The sequence below is a fragment of the Hyperolius riggenbachi genome, chromosome 6, assembly GCF_040937935.1.
Source record: "Hyperolius riggenbachi isolate aHypRig1 chromosome 6, aHypRig1.pri, whole genome shotgun sequence".
Classification (NCBI taxonomy): domain Eukaryota; kingdom Metazoa; phylum Chordata; class Amphibia; order Anura; family Hyperoliidae; genus Hyperolius; species Hyperolius riggenbachi.
The window spans coordinates 77,845,139-77,864,194 of record NC_090651.1 but is presented as its reverse complement, the minus strand read 5'-3'; the positions used below and the strand labels follow the sequence as shown (position 1 = coordinate 77,864,194).

Sequence of the window (19,056 nt, the reverse complement as noted above, 5' to 3'; positions counted from 1 at the left end):
TAAACATATTCCATTTATTGCAAAACCTACAGACCTGCAATGCACAATCGTTTGTGTATTGCTAATTATTGCAGATTTACTGTTAGATGGATTAGTAAAGTGAGAAACTGGGCTTTAAAAAATATACTAAATTGCAAAACTACATTGTAAAACTCACAACACAAGTCCTTATAGAATTTACAGGTGACTTTTATTCTGACTGAGTTATGTGCTGCCCTCTAGTGGTTTGTGTTGGTCCAGAAATCAAGATTAGATTATTTTGTATGTACAGTGCTGCCCATAATTATTCATACCCCTGGCAAATTGTGACTTAAAATTACTTTTATTCAACCAGCAAATCTTTTTTTTGAAGGGAAATGGCATAGGTGTCTCCCAATAGATAAGAAGACTACAAGAGACATTATTTAAAAAAAAACAAAAAACATTTCTCAGCTTTTATTTACATTTAAGCAAAAAGTGCCCAGTCCAAAATTATCCATACCCTTCTCAATAATCAATAGAAAAGCCTTTATTGGCTATTACAGCACTCAAACGCTTCTTATAATTACAGACCAGCCTTTTGCAGGTCTCCACAGGTATATTTCCCATTCATCTTAGCAATGAGCTTCAAATCTTTCAGGTTCTTCTTGCCATCACCCTGATCTTTATCTCCCTTCACAGATTTTCAATTGGATTTAAGTCAGGACTCTGGCTGGGCCACTCCAAAATGTTAATATTGTTGTCTGCTAACCATTTTTTCACCACTTTTGCTGTGTGTTTTGGGTCATTGTCCTCCTGAAATGTCCACGGGTGGCCAATGCCAAGTTTCTCTGCAGACTGCCTGATGTCGTTGAGAATCCTCATGTATTGCTCTTTTTTCATGGTGCTGTTTACTGTGATTAGGTTCCCTGGTTCATTGGCTGAAAAACACCCCCCAAAGCAATTAGGTTCTCAACACAATGTTTGACAGTGGGGATGGTGTTCTTTGGGTTGAAGTCTTCTCCTTTTTTACGCAAATGAAAGAAAACATCATTGTGACCAAACAATTCCATTTTTGTTTCATCTGACCATAACACAGCAGACCAGAAGTCTTCTTTGTCCAGATGAGCATTTGCAAAGGCTAAGCAAGCTTTTGTGTGCCTTATCTTGAGAAGTGGCGTCCTCCTTGGTCTGCATCAAATGTAAATAAAAGCTTAGAATTTTTTTTCCTCTCAATAATGCCTCTTGTACATCGTCTTATTATCTTTTGGGAGACACCTATATCATTTCCCATCAGAAAATTACTTGCTGGTTGAATAAAAGTAACTTTAAGTCAAAATTTGCCAGGGGTATAAATAGTTATGGGGCAGCATTGTATATAGCGATAGACATCTTCAACATTTTACACAGTGTATCAGGAGTGTCCAAACTTTTTAGGCCAAGGGCCATATGGCCATTTGAAATTAAACACAGTTTTTGTGGATTGCAGTTAGGTACACTATGCCTGTGACATTTTGTCAAATAAAACTTTTCCATGGAAATAACCCTCCAGTTAGCAAGTCCCTTTCAGTATGCAGGCATAGAGCTACTAGCACAGTTGCAGCTGCTAATCATCGGCTGTTACTGCTGCTGTCATAGTGGTGGCTGCTAATCATTGGCTGTTACAGCTGCTGGCATAGTGGCGGCTGCTAATCATCGGCAGTTACTGCTGCTGGCATAGTGGCGGCTGCTAATCAGTAGCTGTTACAGCTGCTGGCATAGTGGCGGCTGCTAATCAGTGGCTGTTACAGCTGCTGGCATAGTGGCGGCTGCTAATCATTGGTTGTTACAGCTGCTGGCAAAGTGGCGGCTGCTAATCATTGGCTGTTTCTGCTGCTGTCATAGTGGCGGCTGCTAATCAGTGGCTGTTACAGCTGCTGTCATAGTGGTGGCTGCTAATCAGTGGCTGTTACTGCTGCTGTCATAGTGGTGGCTGCTAATCAGTGGCTGTTACTGCTGCTGTCATAGTGGTGGCTGCTAATCAGTGGCTGTTACTGCTGCTGTCATAGTGGCAGCTGCTAATCATTGGCTGTTACAGCTGCTGGCATAGTGGTGGCTGCTAATCATTGGCTGTTACAGCTGTTGGCATAGTGGCAGCTGCTAATCATTGGCTGTTACTGCTGCTGGCATAGTGGCGGCTGCTAATCATTGGCTGTTACTGCTGCTGGCATAGTGGCGGCTGCTAATCATTGGCTGTTACAGCTGCTGGCATAGTGGCGGCTGCTAATCATTGGCTGTTACTGCTACTGGCATAGTGGTGGCTGCTAATCATTGGCTGTTACAGCTGCTGGCATAGTGGCAGCTGCTAATCATTGGCTGTTACAGCTACTGGCATAGTGGCAGCTGCTAATCATTCGCTGTTACAGCTGCTGGCATAGTGGCAGCTGCTAATCATTGGCTGTTACTGTTGCTGGCATAGTGGCGGCTGCTAATCGTTGGCAGTTACTGTTGCTGTCATAGTGGCGGCTGCTAATCATTGGCTGTTACTGTTGCTGGCATAGTGGCGGCTGCTAATCATTGGCTGTTACTGTTGCTTTCATAGTGGCGGCTGCTAATCATTGGCTGTTACTGTTGCTGGCATAGTGGCGGCTGCTAATCATTGGCTGTTACTGTTGCTGTCATAGTGGTGGCTGCTAATCATTGGCTGTTACTGCTGCTGGCGTAGTGGCGGCTGCTAATCAGCCACTCTTACTGCTGCGGTCATAGTGGCGGCTGCTAATCATTGGCTGTCACTGCTGCTGGCATAGTGGCGGCTTCTAATCATTGGCTGTTACAGCTGCTGGCATAGTGGCAGCTGCTAATCATTGGCTGTTACAGCTGCTGGCATAGTGGCGGCTGCTAATCATTGGCTGATACAGCTGCTGGCATAGTGGCAGCTGCTAATCATTGGCTGTTACTGTTGCTGGCATAGTGGCGGCTGCTAATCATTGGCTGTTACAGCTGCTGGCATAGTGGCAGCTGCTAATCATTGGCTGTTACTGTTGCTGGCATAGTGGCAGCTGCTAATCATTGGCTGTTACTGTTGCTGGCATAGTGGCAGCTGCTAATCATTGGCTGTTACTGTTGCTGGCATAGTGGCGGCTGCTAATCATTGGCTGTTACTGTTGCTGTCATAGTGGCGGCTGCTAATCATTGGCTGTTACTGTTGCTGGCATAGTGGCGGCTGCTAATCATTGGCTGTTACTGCTGCTGGCATAGTGGCGGCTGCTAATCATTGGCTGTTACAGCTGCTGGCATAGTGGCGGCTGCTAATCATTGGCTGTTACTGTTGCTGTCATAGTGGCGGCTGCTAATCATTGGCTGTTACTGTTGCTGTCATAGTGGCGGCTGCTAATCATTGGCTGTTACTGTTGCTGGCATAGTGGCGGCTGCTAATCATTGGCTGTTACTGCTGCTGGCATAGTGGCGGCTGCTAATCATTGGCTGTTACAGCTGCTGGCATAGTGGCGGCTGCTAATCATTGGCTGTTACTGTTGCTGGCATAGTGGCGGCTGATAATCATTGGCTGTTACTGCTGCTGGCATAGTGGCGGCTACTAATCATTGGCTGTTACAGCTGCTGGCATAGTGGCGGCTGCTAATCATTGGCTGTTACTGTTGCTGTCATAGTGGCGGCTGCTAATCATTGGCTGTTACTGTTGCTGTCATAGTGGCGGCTGCTAATCATTGGCTGTTACTGTTGCTGTCATAGTGGCGGCTGCTAATCATTGGCTGTTACTGTTGCTGGCATAGTGGCGGCTGCTAATCATTGGCTGTTACTGCTGCTGGCATAGTGGCGGCTGCTAATCATTGGCTGTTACAGCTGCTGGCATAGTGGCGGCTGCTAATCATTGGCTGTTACTGTTGCTGGCATAGTGGCGGCTACTAATCATTGGCTGTTACAGTTGCTGTCATAGTGGCAGCTGCTAATTAGTGGCTGCAACTGCTACAGTGGTGGCTGATCTCCTACAGGCGAGTAAAGGAGAAGGCAGAACGGCAACATAAGGGGGCCCCTGAATGCAGCACCACAACTAAACCCAAGGGAAAACATACAAACTCCTTGCAGATAGTGCCCAGAACTGGATTTGAACCAGGGACCCAGCACTGCAAGGTGAGGGAGCTCTCCACTGTGCCACTGTTGCTCCCCAGAATACCTGGATACCTGTTCTAACAGGAGGCAGGATCTATGCAGTCTGTGGCCAGGAGAAGAATGTAAACTGAAAGCAGCCTTGGATACTTTACAGCTCAGTAATTGAATGTTTTCTTATGCTTATAAAATACCCCAAAGTCGGATAGTATTTTTCGCGCCGTAAGACACACCAGACCAAAATACACACCTAGGTTTAAAGAGAACCCAAGGTGAAAATAAACGAATGAAATAAATGATTGTATCTATCTTCCTTCTCCTAAAAATAAATTTTTAAGATATTCCAGTTTTATTTTGTTTAAATCTACTTTTTAAGTTTTAACTGTTTTATTATTTTTGTTCAATGACAAATTCATTGAAGTATGCCAGAGCTAAAAATCTATGAACTATTGAACCTTTTTATCTCTTTCCTGCTCTAAGAAGACATTTTCTGCTAGGAAAGTGTTTTATAGTTGGAATTTTTTATCAGTGAGGTTCAAACTGTAATCACTTCCTGTCTTAGTCAAGACTGAGTTAGCCACTTACATACCTGATATTTAACTCTTTCAGGCAGAGAAAGAAAAAAAAGGAACACAGCATAGATATTTGTGTGCTAGGCACTGTACATACCCGTGTCTATCTCATCATGTCACATGTCACCTCAGGTATCCTTTAAAGAGAACCTGAGGTGGGGTTCTGACAATGCTAGCTGCACACAGAGGCTGGATCTGCCTATACTGTCCAGCCTCTGTTGCTATCCAGATCCCCCCTAAGTTCCCCCTGCGCTCTGCTATCCCTCATAAATCACAGCCACGCTGTCGACACGCGGCGTGTCGTAGCGGGCTGTGGTTACCTTGTACTGTCAGTCTCGCCGCTCCCCCTACCTCCTGCATAGCTCCGGTCCCCGCCCGCGTCCCTTCCCTCCCCGCTGATTGGAGGGAAGGGACGCGGACCGGAGCTATGGAGGAAGCAGGGGAGCAGCCGAGACTGACAGTACAGAGGTAAACACAGCCCGCACAGCTCAGCTGTGATTTATGGGGAATAGCAGAGCGCAGGGGGAACTTAGGGGGGATCTGGATAGCAACAGAGGCTGGGCTGTATAGGCAGACCCAGCCTCTGTATGTGGATAGCATTGTCAGAACCCCACCTCGGGTTCTCTTTAAGGACAAAAACAGGAAAAAAATATTCTCAACCTGGTGTGTCTTCATGGTGCAGGGGCTTCTTATGGAGCATCTCCCCCTCCTAAGCCAACAATGCTCCCCGGAGCCCTTACAGAGTAGCTGGGTTTCCAAACCACAAAGTGCCCAAAATTCATAAACATAAATATTAAAATGTGCAAACAAATCATACACCTATAAATCATTCAAATGCGAACTGTGCAAAAATAAAGCACTATGGCTCAAGAGCGTCCATGGTGAATACTAAGGAGAAAGGATTAGTGCATACTGTACATCACCATGTCAGCGTCACTGCAAGAGGAGATAAATGGTGTCCTGGATTTTGTCCCCAAGATGGGCTCCACCAGTATCGCAGCACACTACCACTTCTTCAGGGGAGGGAAGCCCAGTGATGACATGGTGATGTATACACTTACTCTTTCCCATTAGTATGCACTGTGGATGCTCCTGAGCTCTTATTTTTACACTATTGGTAATTTAATGATTTATGGGTATATTCATTTTTTTTTTATATGTAATATTTCTTTTGTGTTTTGGAAATCCAGGATATACACACATATACACACACGCTGCATTGGATTATTATTGTTATGATTTAGTATTTGTATAGCGGCAGCATCTCCCCCAACGCTGTACAGAGTATATTGTCTTGTCACTTACAGGGCTCACAATCTAATCTCCCTGATATAGTCCTATGTCTATGTATGTATCGTGTAGTGTATGTATTATAGTCTAGGGTTAATTTATGGGAAAGCCAATGACATTAAAATGTTTTGGGATGTGGGCGTAAACCAGAGAGCCCAGAGGAAACCCACACAGGGAGAACATACAAACTCCCTGCAGATAGTGACCTGTCTGGGTTTCTAACTGCGATCCCAACGCTGAAAGGTGTTATCCACTACACCACCGTGCTGCCTGGTGACAGTTATGAAAAAAAAAATGTGTGTATATACAGCGCCACAGAATATGTTGGAGCTTTCTAAATCAATAATAATAATAATACACACACACACCACACACCACACACGCACACACACACACACGCACACACACACACACACACACACACACACCAATTTGCATCACATAATAGACCTATGAGTAGTGCTGTAATTAGAGGCTAGTCCTTTCGCCTCTTCTTTATATACATTATGAGCCATAGCACGCCCTGTGGTTTAGTGCGTATACCGTATGTGTTTTTTGATCTATATAAATATGTCTTTTCATGGTTATTTGCTGTGTTAAATTCATAACTACTGTATGTGTACATTTGCCATTAAAATCGATATTCCAGCATTGATGTCTGTCAATACCCTGCAAAATCAGGTCTTACCTGTACAGTCTTAGCAATTTATCTTGTCTTTTTTATAGTCAGTGTTTTTGGCAAATCTTTATAACTTTTATATGCTGCTGACATGGGGTTTTAATTATTTTCAGCTTCACAAAGATCCAGAACACGAAGGTGACCATGAAAAAAGACGGCATGAACTCCTTACACTACCGAGTTATTCACTTTGCCAAATACCCCATGTACACAAACATCACAGTGGATATTGGTAAGCCACCCCTAAGACCAGCCCGTGGGTAACGCCCAGCAATGACTGCTTCTCGGCACTCTTCTTCTCGGCCTCTTCAGAGGCTTACTGGGAGTCTCTGACATGAACTGATGTGGACTCTGAACCCCTCTAGATCCCTTTCTGCAGGGATCTGACCGCTGGACAGCAGAATATCATCTGGCTCCTCTGACCGATTAATGATCTACTATAATTCTGGTGCAGTGAGGCGGTCCGCAGAAGACTGTTGATCTGTGCACCATGAAGGGTGATCTACTGTGATCTGCCTACGATGGCTCGCTGTGTGCAGACGGAAAATACGCTGGAAACGTTTTGCCACTTTCTCGTTTCTCACAATGTATAAATGTCTTTTTATATGCTGAGATTTTTCTTTTTGGGTTTGTTTGTTTGTCCTTTTTTCATTTTTGGACACATTATAGGGGTTTAGGGTTTCATCCTGGAACATTTCTTCAGGGCAGCTACAGAACGATGAGCATGCTGTCACTGATGATGTCACCGATGATGTAATGTATGTTGTGGAATGTTCAGCTTCCCACCAGTCTCTCCAAAGAGGAGGACTCAGGCACATGAAATGCAGATATAGTTCTGTCCACTCCCTCAAAGACAACTTAACAAGAGACTAAACATACCAGCCTCAAGGGCGAGAGCATATTTACGCAGAGCAGACAATTCGGTGTTTTGTGTTTGTCCTGTACAAATATACCGTTCAATCTTTTTTTAAATCTCGGATCTTTCATTATTTGTCCTCAGTCCAGGTCCAGAGAATTGCATAGCAATGCGCAAAGCCCGTTGCTATAACAATAATAATAAAATGTAATCACTGATGATCCTCTGGTGAAGCCGAGGAATCTGTACATCTTATTTGTCGCCTCCTGTAGAATCCTAATGTTTGCAGTGCAGTCTCTCTGGCATAGTACGTCTCTCCGGTTATTTACTGTTCAGAGATGGTAGTTCCTGTCATTATGGTACTAATGCAGCAAAGAGCCATCATGTCTGAGCACTTCTGCTAGGAACCAACTAAATCCTTCAATATTGAATTATTTCTTTTGCCTGATAAATGTTCAGTCACTTTGTATTACTGCTATTTCAATGCTGCAGTCAGATTGAAAGCACACAACTCACCAAAAACGCCCTCTAAGCCCCAAGTAAAGCCCAAGCTTTCTGGTCCTTAGGTTTAGTCTCTCTCTCTTATTTCCTTTCTGTTAGCCGGTGCAGGGTGTTTTTTTGTGAAAGAACATTAAACAAGAGGTGCATGAGAACACCCTAATGATATTCCACAGGCCATGCATGTAGTGTATACGCATATATCTACCTGGTGTGAAGTTGGCCTTATTGCAGAATCTCAGCATGTGGACAGTGCCTGAATGGAACAAGGTTTTGGACTTCCTGTCTGAAGAATTGCTGCCTTATGACGTGAGGATGACTGGTTCTGTGAATTAGATGCTGCTACTACCATCTGGTGCTGGACATCACCCCAAGTACCGTGGCCTAAGAAGATGGTGGAGAAGATTGCAGCAGTGGCTTGTTGCTGCACGTTTAGGTTTGGGAACTTTGGATGAGAAACTATTTTATACAGCAGTGATGAGATGTTTGGGGGCAATGTTGCCCTGCAGGGTAAGGAAAAGGAGCTGGTATACTTTGCAGGGGAGTGATACATGGTGACTACTTTGCAGAAACAGAGACAAGAGGCGGCTTACTTCATAGCTGTGGACTGTAGGAGTAGATGCTCTTCTTAGGTGGCCATGGGAAGCAGTTTACTCCACAAAGGTGTACTGCATGGGGTCCTGCTCTGTAGGAGAAGTACAGTACTGTCCATGGGTGTGTTATATTGAGCGTTCCTCAACAGAGGTTAGACTGTAGTCTACATAAGTGGGATGCATGAAGGACTGCTCTGCAGCAACATAAACCGAAAGTTGTTAAGAAGTGTGTGATGCTTGAGAGATGTTCTGCAAGGGCAGAATAGATTTTGTATGCTGTATGAGGTCCTTCTCTGCAGGCAGAGGGAGGATGTTGGTTGAATCTGATGGGAATGTAATGCGGGAGAGGGCTGCTATTAAGCATGACTAGGCGTTACAGGAGAGGGGTAGATTGAGGATTGCTCTGCATGAACAGACACAAGGTAGTACTCCTTAGGGGTGGTATGTAAGGGGAGTTGTTCTGCAGGTTCAACTGTAAGCAGTTTATTCCGCCGAAGTGTGCAGCAGAATGTCCTGTTCCACAGTGCTAATGACAGGTATTGGGTATCCCTGTAGGGGTGTAGTATATGGAGGACTGCTCTGCAGAAGCAGAGATAGAAGGAAAGTCTGCAGAAGTGTTACTTAAGGTAATGATCTCTGCAGGGGCAGGATTGTGCTCTGCAGGGGCGGGAGAAGGATTTCTGTGTAGGGTTTGATGAAGAAGACCTCCTCTGCGGCCAAAGAGGCAAAGTCCTGCTGTTCAGTGCTGCTCTTGGAGAGTCGTTTTGGTTTGAGTGAAAAATGTTCTACCTTAGAATTCACGCAGCACATCTAGAGCCTCCTTTAAAGATGGAAATACTACTTTATAAATGAAAAGGTTAATTGCCCAACCCTTCCCATCATCCCGCTGTATTAGTGCAGATGGCCCATTAAGTACCACTAGTTTGAAGGTTTTTTTAGAACACCACAGACAACATGAGAAAGGTTGTAGCTTACGGAGTGAGCTATGAAGACAATTACCTAAATTCAGGTATGAATAAATTATGATTCCTCTGTGGAGGAGAATGATATCGAGAACATTGAGGGAATGCATCATATTAAAAGGCATTGACATAACGGCACCGTTTGAAGAACTAAAGAGCAATCATTCTTTACTCTAATCGTCTGCAATGAAACATATCACTAGAGACACGAGAGAACCTCATCCTAAAGCTGCAGTTGTGTGATAATCATTCTTTTCCCCCGGTGCTGTATAGAATGTTTGTATTTCCAAGAAGGGTTCTACTGAATGTATAAAGTGATTATCTGCATTGTTACTCTGGAGTCACATGCAGCACAGTGATGATAGCTGATGAGTTTTATGGTTCTGCCTCTCTATGCCATTTATCATACTCACCATTCAGAGAGGTCTAAGGAACTCGGTTGGTGGACATGCGGAGAAAGATGGATTACATGAGCTAATTATTTCACAGCGGTGGGACATTGGTTATCCTAAAGGGTTTTAGATGGAGTGTTTGTGCCATGCCACTTCTTATCAATGCTGCAGTGCCCTAGAATTGCCGTTCGGTGTCCTTGTAGGGTGCGTTGTGGGCAGCCCCAGTTGGTATCACCAGCTGTGGTAGTCTTGGTATGATGACGTCAGTACTGCACTTTTGAAGTAAAGAGGGTGTGGGCAGTCTGTTGACATTGGATGCTTATTATAATCATTTTTTTCTATGTGTGGTAGGGGGTTTGATGAAAAAAAAACATATTGTAATTACTGCCTTTACAGTTTTCATAAAATAATACTGAAAGAAAAGTCTGAAGTGTCTTATTGTCTCGTTCTCCGAGTCTGTCACTCATGGGGCTTGATTCACTAAAGCGTGATAACTGCTATCACAGCCGTTATCACGCGAACTGGCGCTCGCAAACGTCTTCACATGATGGGCTTGATTCGATAAACCATGATAACTTGTATCACAGCCGCGTGCAATCACGAATTCTTGCCCATGACTGCGCGAGAAAAATTTGCGATTGCACGCCAAAAAAAAATCGCAGTTGTGCATGAAAATTAGCGATCGAGCAAGTTATCACGGTTTAGTGAATCAAGCCCGATAAAGGAACGTTTGCGTGTGATCACGTGCACGTTTCACGTGAAATGCGCACATGATCGCGCAATAACCTTAGTTTATCGTTTATCATGTGGACTAATGCTGTTTGCGTGTAAACTTTTGTGCTGATCGATTAGCAGGTGATTCTTACTAATCGCTGAAGCGCAAGCCAATTGCAAAACGTGTTCCCTGCAGCATTTTGTCGTGATTCTGGAGCGATCGCGGTACAGTGTTTAATAAAGCGCTGACCGTGATCGTTCTGAATTGCGGAAGTGTCCAGTGAGTTTACTGCGTTAATCGCACTAAAATCGCGTGCGTAAAATGCTAGCGATAAGCACTAGCGTTTGGCTCTTTTTATATGTGAATGGAGCCTAAGATTATCACCGTACCAAGCAGTTGTTAGGTTCATTGCAAAATTAGCCTGATCCACGGTACCAATTGCATGGGTACCACACGCTGCATTACTTAGGTAATGCGGGTTGCACTAATTACACAACACACGCTACCTTAATGTATGAAGTACAAGAAGTACTAGTAAAATTGCAGTGCGGTCTCTGCGAATGCAACATTACCGGTGGTAAATGCACCCCATAGTCTTCCAGTATAGGACTGTTTTGTAATTTTCATCTAGATCTCTAGACTTGGTAAATCATCTCCGGAAAAGCAGAACTTTGATTTGAAATTTGTTTTAAAAGTGACACTGAAGCTACAATAAACTTATGATATAATGAATTGTATGTGTAGTACGGATAATTAATATAACATTAGTAGCAATGAAAAGTCTCATTTTATATTTTCAGTTATATAATTTTTTTTTTTTTTGTAACATTGCATCATTCTGTCATATTTGTAGATTACAAGCCAGACTCTGTATTTAAACTATAAAACAGAGCAGAGTTAATGACCCTTTGAACTCTCCTGCAGTAAAACCTTAAACAACCAAGAAACAGTGAGAGACAGGTTGAGATACGTGCTTCAGAAACAGGACTGTCTTGACCCAAGGTTGGTTGAAGAGAGCTCAGAGAAGCTCTTTTGCGTAGATAACTAACTCTTAATGTACCGGAAAAACAATGAGATTCCTTTCTTTGCTACTAATGTTCTATTTCATAGCTGTACTACACATACATTCATTATCTCGTATTGAACCAGTAATGCGTAAGAATGTATGTGTTAATGTTCCTGCACTAGCGGGAATGAGTAAAAATGTACGCAATGCGGCCCGCCGACCTCCGAGGTCGGCAAGCTGCCAGCGGGGGACTGGAGCAGCAGTGAGTGACTACGAGGGCACAGGATGGCTGCATGGGGCTGCTAGAAGCCCCAGGTAAGTGAAACCAATTTTTTTTATTTTGCTTGGACATTCCCTTTAAACCATCAGGAAGCAAGAAAATACAGAAAATAATTTTAATATTTTTTTTCGTCTACTTTTTGATACTTTCCCATTGCAAAATGCTGAAAAGTTATTAAACAAAAAATAAAAAATAAAATTCTCACAGAAGACAACTCGGGAGAAAAAGTTATTCAGATAAGGGTCCATGATTCTTCTCAGAGAAAACAGTTGCAGAACAAACCGAAAGAAACTGACGTGGTTATAAAAGGCTAATTTTATTGTAAGAAATTTCCTATTTCCTTTAGCTGACATTTCTCATCCCGAGTTCAGGAGACGTTTCTCTAATCACCTCATATACAAGCCATAAACATTATTTAGTGTATTTTCCACTTCTCAGACCGGTGACTTGTCCAACACATTTCTCCACACTTTCCAGTTAGCAGCCTTCTGCGCTTCATTTTGGCAGAAAATGTGCTTTGCTGTGAAAATCTCTGTTTCAGGACACCTCACTGTGTGTTGTCATACATGGCACCACCTACAGAGGCAGTTTTGTCCATCATAATAATGGGGGGACTCTAGCAGGAACTACTCCAGATCTCCACAGCTTTCTTGACTATGTTTTGTACCCAACCCAACATCTTCCTAAACAAAATAAAAAAAAGGGCCTTGTGTTGTGGTAAGACCTGGTACCTGCTCATCTACACAGTATGTAATGAGTGGGAACGGAACCATCATTCTGGATTACCTTTGTCCTACAATTAGACTTCATCACCAGCTGAAGAACATGAGGCTATGATGTCACTTCCTGTTGTCTGTCATTTACGTGTTAAAGTGGACCTGAACTCTTGCACAGCACACAAGGAAAACAGAGAAACGCACCCTGTGCATTTTTAAAGAGAGGAGCCTGTCTAATTCCCCTTCATCTTCAAGTAATTACAAGTGTAATTTGATCTCTCACCTGTGTCAGCAAAGACATTTGGCAGTCCTTGGTAGACAGAGCTAATATGTAAACACAGAATGTTAACCCTTTGTCTACTTCCATGAAAGCAGGAAGTAGACACTATGCAGATTTATTACAGGAGTTCTGTAAGCTGTAACAAAGATTTTTTTTCTTTAAAGGTTATTATACTCTTGCTTATCTTTTAGGGCAGAGAGGTAAGTTCTGAGTTCAGGTCTGCTTTAAATCTGCTTGTTCTTAGCCTGATATCTGCAATGAGGTCTAGAATGAAGACTTTTTTTTTTAATCTGCAAGTTAGTAGAAAAAAATCTGGTAGAATTGTATAAACTATTGCGCTCTACATGAATGCCGCATTTCAATCCCCCCATCGGAGTGGGTTCAATCCTACATAGAGGCTGCTGGTTCTACTTTCCCATCTACTTCTGGCAACAATGATAACCAAGTTCCTTTGGGCCCTTTTCCACGAGCAGTTGATAGGCAGTGAAAAGACTGTTGAACTCTCACAACTGCTTGGTGCTGCCTGGTAACTGCTCGCTGCTTGGTAACTGCTCACTCACTGTTTAGCCACCGTTGGAAAGGGACCCTTAGGCCTCTTTTCCAAGGACTGTTGATAGGCAGTGAAATGCCTCTCAAACTCTCACAATTGCTCACTGCTGCCTGGTAACTGCTTGCTGAGCACACAGTTCAACAGTCTGTGGAAGAGAGGCCTTATTTGGGTAGGAGTCCTTATGTTTCAACTAACGGGTTCTGATTCTAATTACAAAATATTGTCCAGGAACATTGTGCTCCAGAAAACTGCCTGATGGTCTTTGTTTATGTTCTTGAGGAATTTCTTCCCCATGTGAGGCAAAAAAATGGGCCACAGTTGTCTAAGTGAATTTGGAAAGCTGAAACTCAGCTTTTTATTTTCCATCTAGTGTATCTATCCTTCACTACCTGTAATGTCAACCTAATGAACACACCTTTCATATAACTGAACGGTAGTAGCTCGATATGGTCGGGAACAATGCTGAACCATTACCTATGAGATAAACACTGAGGGATGATGCTAAGTGTGGGGTGTGACTAACTAGCTGTTTACAGTAAATAAAGTATAACAGTTAAAAACTGGGAGTACTAGTAATGTCACACCAGGCTCACCATGTGTGGTGCTACTCGCTGCAAGATATGGTGTTACAAGTAACAGGATAAGAGAGCCAGAAATCGGCCATGCCTGCCCCGTGTCCTTTCACCCCTATACATTTTCCCGGCCCTCTTGTGGGCTGCAGTTCTTGGTCTTCTCACACTTGGCCAAGCGGTTTCCTTCCCAGTAGCCCACATCCTGTCCATCGTGGCATCGACATTTGGTGCATTCGTCTACCCAGACGTACTGACCTGCTGGGATGACACGACTCTGGGTGGCATCTGCATAGCAGTTTGGACCTAAATAAGGAAAAAAGGAGACTCATTTTACCAGTAGTTTGCCTCTGGCCATTCTTAGCTGTTTAGCTGTCCAAGTGATTATAAATCAATCGCCTCTAGTGCCTGCAACTCCAACCACCACTACTAGATTCACAAAAGCACTTCGCTCAGACAGCACGTGTTAAAATGAGTGTGTGTGCTATGCTCGGTCCTGGCAGTATAGTGTGCGCTATGCTCGGTCCTGGCAGTGTAGTGTGCACTATGCTTGGTCCTGGCAGTGTAGTGTGCGCTATGCTCGGTCCTGGCAGTGTAGTGTGCGCTATTAACTTACACGCAATCCTCAACTGCCGTACGATATGCTCATAGCACGACCGCGCTTGTGTTAAAGCGGATCCAAGATGAAAAACTAACTATAACAAGTAACTTGTCTGTATATCTTATCTAAAGTATAGATAGTTTACACAGCAAATCTAGCTGCAAACAGCTTTAATAGAATATGATTATTTCTTCCTGTGATACAATGACAGCAGCCATGTTGTTTGTAAACATTACACAGAGGCAGACTTATCTGTATCTTGAGCCATCAGCCTAATCCCCTCTCCTCCTCCCTCCTCCCCTCTGCCTCTGAAATCTCTGGCAATTAATACCTCCCCCTCCTCCTGCCCAGACTGAGCTCCCATGAGCCCTTGCTAATGTCTGAAAGTGCCTTGGCTCTCTGAAAACCTGTGGGCGTGGCTTGTTTAGTTTATAGGGAATTAGAATATTTAAACAAAAACAAAAAAGTATTTGGCTTGAGGAATGCCCTATAAACAATAGGAAAGGAACACAATTATGCAATGAGTAAAAGTTCATCTCGGATCCACTTTAATTAATGTAGTAGCATCCAAACTGGTGGAGTAGCCTGGTCACGTTATGAGCATAACACGCGGTATTTAGGAGGATTACGCATGAGTTAAGGCACGCTACGCTGGCAGGACCAGCGCGCTAATTTTAACTCTCTGAGCTAACATGCGCTAGTGAATCAAGCTGAATGAAAGTAATCTGCTTTGCCTAGTAATTCAGTTATAGGTTTAAATCTGTAGTTTTCATGATACTCCTCAGCAGCCAGTCAAATTCTTCCTTACATTCTCTATCATTTATTATATTTGAATTTGATTGGCCAATAAGAAGCAATACAGCAAATGGACACACTTACATTTCCCTACATGTGGAATTTAAAGCAAACCTACAGCGAAAATAAACTTTTGATACAATGAATTATATGTGTAGTACAGCTAAGAAATAGAGCGTTGGTAGCAAATAAATCTATTCAAAAGTGCTTCTCTGAGCTCTCCGACCCAACTTGGGTTGGCTACAGTGCTGTTTTCTAAAGCAACTAAACATAAAAAAACAGGGACAGATTTAGATAAGGTTTTACTGTCAGGAACTTCAAAGGGTCATTCGCCCTGCTCTATTTTATAGTTTAAAATATAGAGTGTGGTTTGTAAACTGCAAATATGACAGAATGATGAAGTGTTATTAAAAAAAAGTTATATATCTGAAAATAAAAATAAGAGACTCTATTCTTTGCTACTAATAGTCTATTAATTTTCCCTACTACACATACAATTCATTATATCATAAGTTTTTTCCGCTTCACTTTAATAAAGAGGTTTGTTTAGCATGGCAGTAGTTCTGGCCTCAGCTTCCATGCAGATACAGAGACAGTGATGGTAACTGCACACTCTGCCCTTTGAGTAGCTTGTGAAGAGAAGCAGTGTCTGTACAGTACTCTTTGCGCTTGCACCAAAGTCAACAAACCTTTTCACTCCTTTAGGTTTGACATGTTTCAAGCCTCATACACATGTGTGAGATCTGTTGTCCGGAAGGAATCCAGAGTTAATTCCTCAGGCAACAGTTTGAGGCCAGGGTTGTGCAGAAGTGTTGCTAGCCTACAGGCTAACCACACGTCTGTTACTATTTCAGGAGGAGGGACAACATGTGTTGTACAATGGAGTGACTTCATGTAAGTGGGGAGAACAATGTGCTTGCAGGTCCCTAGGGCATCAGACATAGCTAAAGATCGACCATGCTGTATGCTTAAGCTACGTCGGGGGGCTCCTGTGCACACACTGGATTATTCCCCTAGGTGGTGTTGCTTGGCCACCTGGCCAAGTTTACTCAAGTGTGTGTATGTAGTTTAAAAGGCAACTGTTATGTCTTAAAACAAAAGTTACATACTCCCCTAAAAGGAGGAAAGGCTTTGGATCCCTTAGAGCCTTCTTGTTCCAGTGCGGAGCCTCTTGTCTTCAGGAGTACTCGCCTGAGTACTTCTGTGTCCTTCCAAAGAGACCAGAAGGCCTCTTTGACTTTTAAGTTAAAGACTGGAAGGGGGGGGGGGGGGACTTTTTGACTCATTGGCCACATAGCTATCTTAAATCTGACAGGGGGGCAGAACCAGTGTAGGTAGCAAATGCACCCCCCACCCCCATTTTCCAGAAGCCCAATGTTCCTCTAGTCATATTTCGGCCCCAAGTTCAGGTAGCCGATGAAGCCCCCCCCCCCCCCCCCCCAGTATAAAGTAGCTTCCTCCCACAGTATTAGAAGCCCCTACCCAGTTTAAGTAGACAGGTATGCCCCAATAATACCAGCCCACTTTCCAATTTATGTTGCCAGGTGTGCCCCAGTTTTAGCAGCCTCATTCCCTGTATTAGTTGACTCAAAAATACACATGATTGTCAGCATTTTGCAACAAAATACACATAATTAGGCAGCAGTTTTCCCCAAAATACACCTTATTTGGCAGCATTTCCCCAAAAATACACATATTGAGGCAGTTTACCCCAAAATATACAAAATGCGGCAGTTTCCCAAAATACACATAATGAGGCGTCCCTTACACAGGCTGTGATTTTCTTTGGCGCTATATTTGGCCCGAGGAAGTGGGCAAGGACCCACGAAACGTGTTGCATAGTACTTAATAAAATAGTGAATCTTATATACCAATTTGTCCTCATTTGAGGTAAGCCACCTTAACCTTTTCCTTTTTTTGGGGTGCCTCTTTCCCCCTTGTGTTACCCACCCTGCTTTGGGAGGGGTGTTCTATTTTGCTTAGGTGTTCCTCCACCCTTATAGCTAACATGGAATCCTTTGCTAAGAGTGCAACTGCGTCCAGTGCCTCTGGACAACCTAGTGGAGACGAGGTTGTTGATCTCCACCTGCCTTTAGTGGCTGGCCCACTTGCAACCTTCGTTTGTGAGTACCATCCTCTACTTAAATCAGCCAACTCTTTGTTGTGATTTACTACACCATTGGGGCTCCCTTGTTCTCTGTGTTTTTTTCTCAGGATGTCCCTCTTTGATCACCCTACACAGCTGCAACTTCATTGTGAAGAAAATAACATAATAGGACCGATTCAATTCACTTTTTCTCCGGAGTTCTGTACCAGGAGATCATTTTTCATCTTTTTAAAATGTATTTTCAGCACTCTGCAATTAAAAATGTACCAAAAAGTTGGGAAAAAAAGTACTGTCAAAATTATTTTGGTTATTTTCTGGCTTGCTGGTGGATTTATGGGTATTTTATTGATAAGATGTGAAAATATCACCTAGGAGAAGTAAGGATGAAAAGGGATTTGAGTCAGGCCCAATATACCTTGTTTTACCCTCTTGTGTTGTCTTGCTGTTTTATTTTCACCAATCCCTGTCTATTCAGTACAGCCAAGGACAATGGTAAAGTTTGCTCTGGTTACATTTACCCAGGGCCGGGTCGAGGGCGCCGTGTAGGAGGTGCGCACTCAGCTCAGCTATCATTCCCTTATTGTGTTTGAGGGAAAGAGAAATAAGGCAAGGGGATACATGGCAGTGACTAAAAGCCAGATAGAGACTAAAGTGTCGGGGGCCCTGGGGTGCCTCTTAGTCTAATGGCAATCAGTGTGTGACGGCTGGGGTGGGAGGAATGGGGGGTGCACTTTGGTGTCTCAGCCTTTGGTGCTGGAGGTCATTGTCCCGGCTCTGATACTGGTCATCTTTCTATGCTATTTACCTATCTCATGGACAGCTGCTGCCCATCTAGAGCGCTCCCTGCAGCATGGACAGTTTATAATTCAGACACTAGTATCAGTAAGGCCTTGTTCACATTATAAATTGCAAGTGCTGAGCGATTTTGAAAGCACTTTTCTAAACACTTTCAGAGCGATTTGCGCTTAAAAAGAACGCTATTCTAAGCACTTTTGTGTGGCAACGTTTTTTTCACTTCCTGACATCAGTCACTCTTTGCCCTGGAAATGAATAAATACAATGTATTTATTCATTGAAAACGCTTGGGAAATCGCTTTTCAATTCGCTTTTTCAGGCACTTAGCGATTTCCCTATCCTTTCTATTGAATCGCAAACGCTCAGAAAATAGTGCAGGAGCCGGGTTTGCAATTGGATAGAAAGCTCATCGCTTATGTGAGAACACTCATATAAGTTAACATTGCACTAGCACTTTTAAGGCGATTTTTATAATCACTAGCGCTAAAAAAAAAACCTGAAAATCGCTCTAAGTGTGAACAAGCCCTAATCCCTCATTTCACATACTCACCATCTTTACAGCGGGGGCAGCACTCCCCCTTTTCATACACCGGGTTCACACATGCTGGAGGGGCGCAGTCTGCCACTAGGCAGCGGGCGATGCCGTCATTGTCACAGGTGCACTGCTCACACTCTGAAGGCTGCAAAACATCAAACAAATTTGCTATTTTATAAAAAAAAACCTAACTTAAAGTATCA

General features: G+C 43.4%; 2 protein-coding genes across 2 annotated transcripts in view; one reads left to right on the top strand and one right to left on the bottom strand.

Annotated features, from left to right (window-relative positions):
* The window catches only part of B4GALT2 (beta-1,4-galactosyltransferase 2), a 172,560-nt gene extending 162,233 nt beyond the window's left edge, over positions 1-10,327 (top strand). The window contains exon 7 of the mRNA XM_068239552.1: positions 6,717-10,327. Within this exon, the coding sequence (XP_068095653.1) occupies positions 6,717-6,867 (151 nt within the window). The 3' untranslated portion in view covers positions 6,868-10,327. The remainder of the gene's footprint in view (positions 1-6,716) is intronic.
* Positions 10,328-12,202: 1,875 nt separating this feature from the next.
* The window catches only part of LOC137520943 (von Willebrand factor C domain-containing protein 2-like), a 48,324-nt gene continuing 41,470 nt past the window's right edge, over positions 12,203-19,056 (bottom strand). Inside the window, exons 2-3 of the mRNA XM_068239551.1 lie at positions 18,869-18,998; positions 12,203-14,326 (exon numbers count right to left, since the gene is read on the bottom strand). Coding sequence (XP_068095652.1) covers positions 14,139-14,326; positions 18,869-18,998 — 318 coding nt within the window. The 3' untranslated portion in view covers positions 12,203-14,138. The remainder of the gene's footprint in view (positions 14,327-18,868; positions 18,999-19,056) is intronic.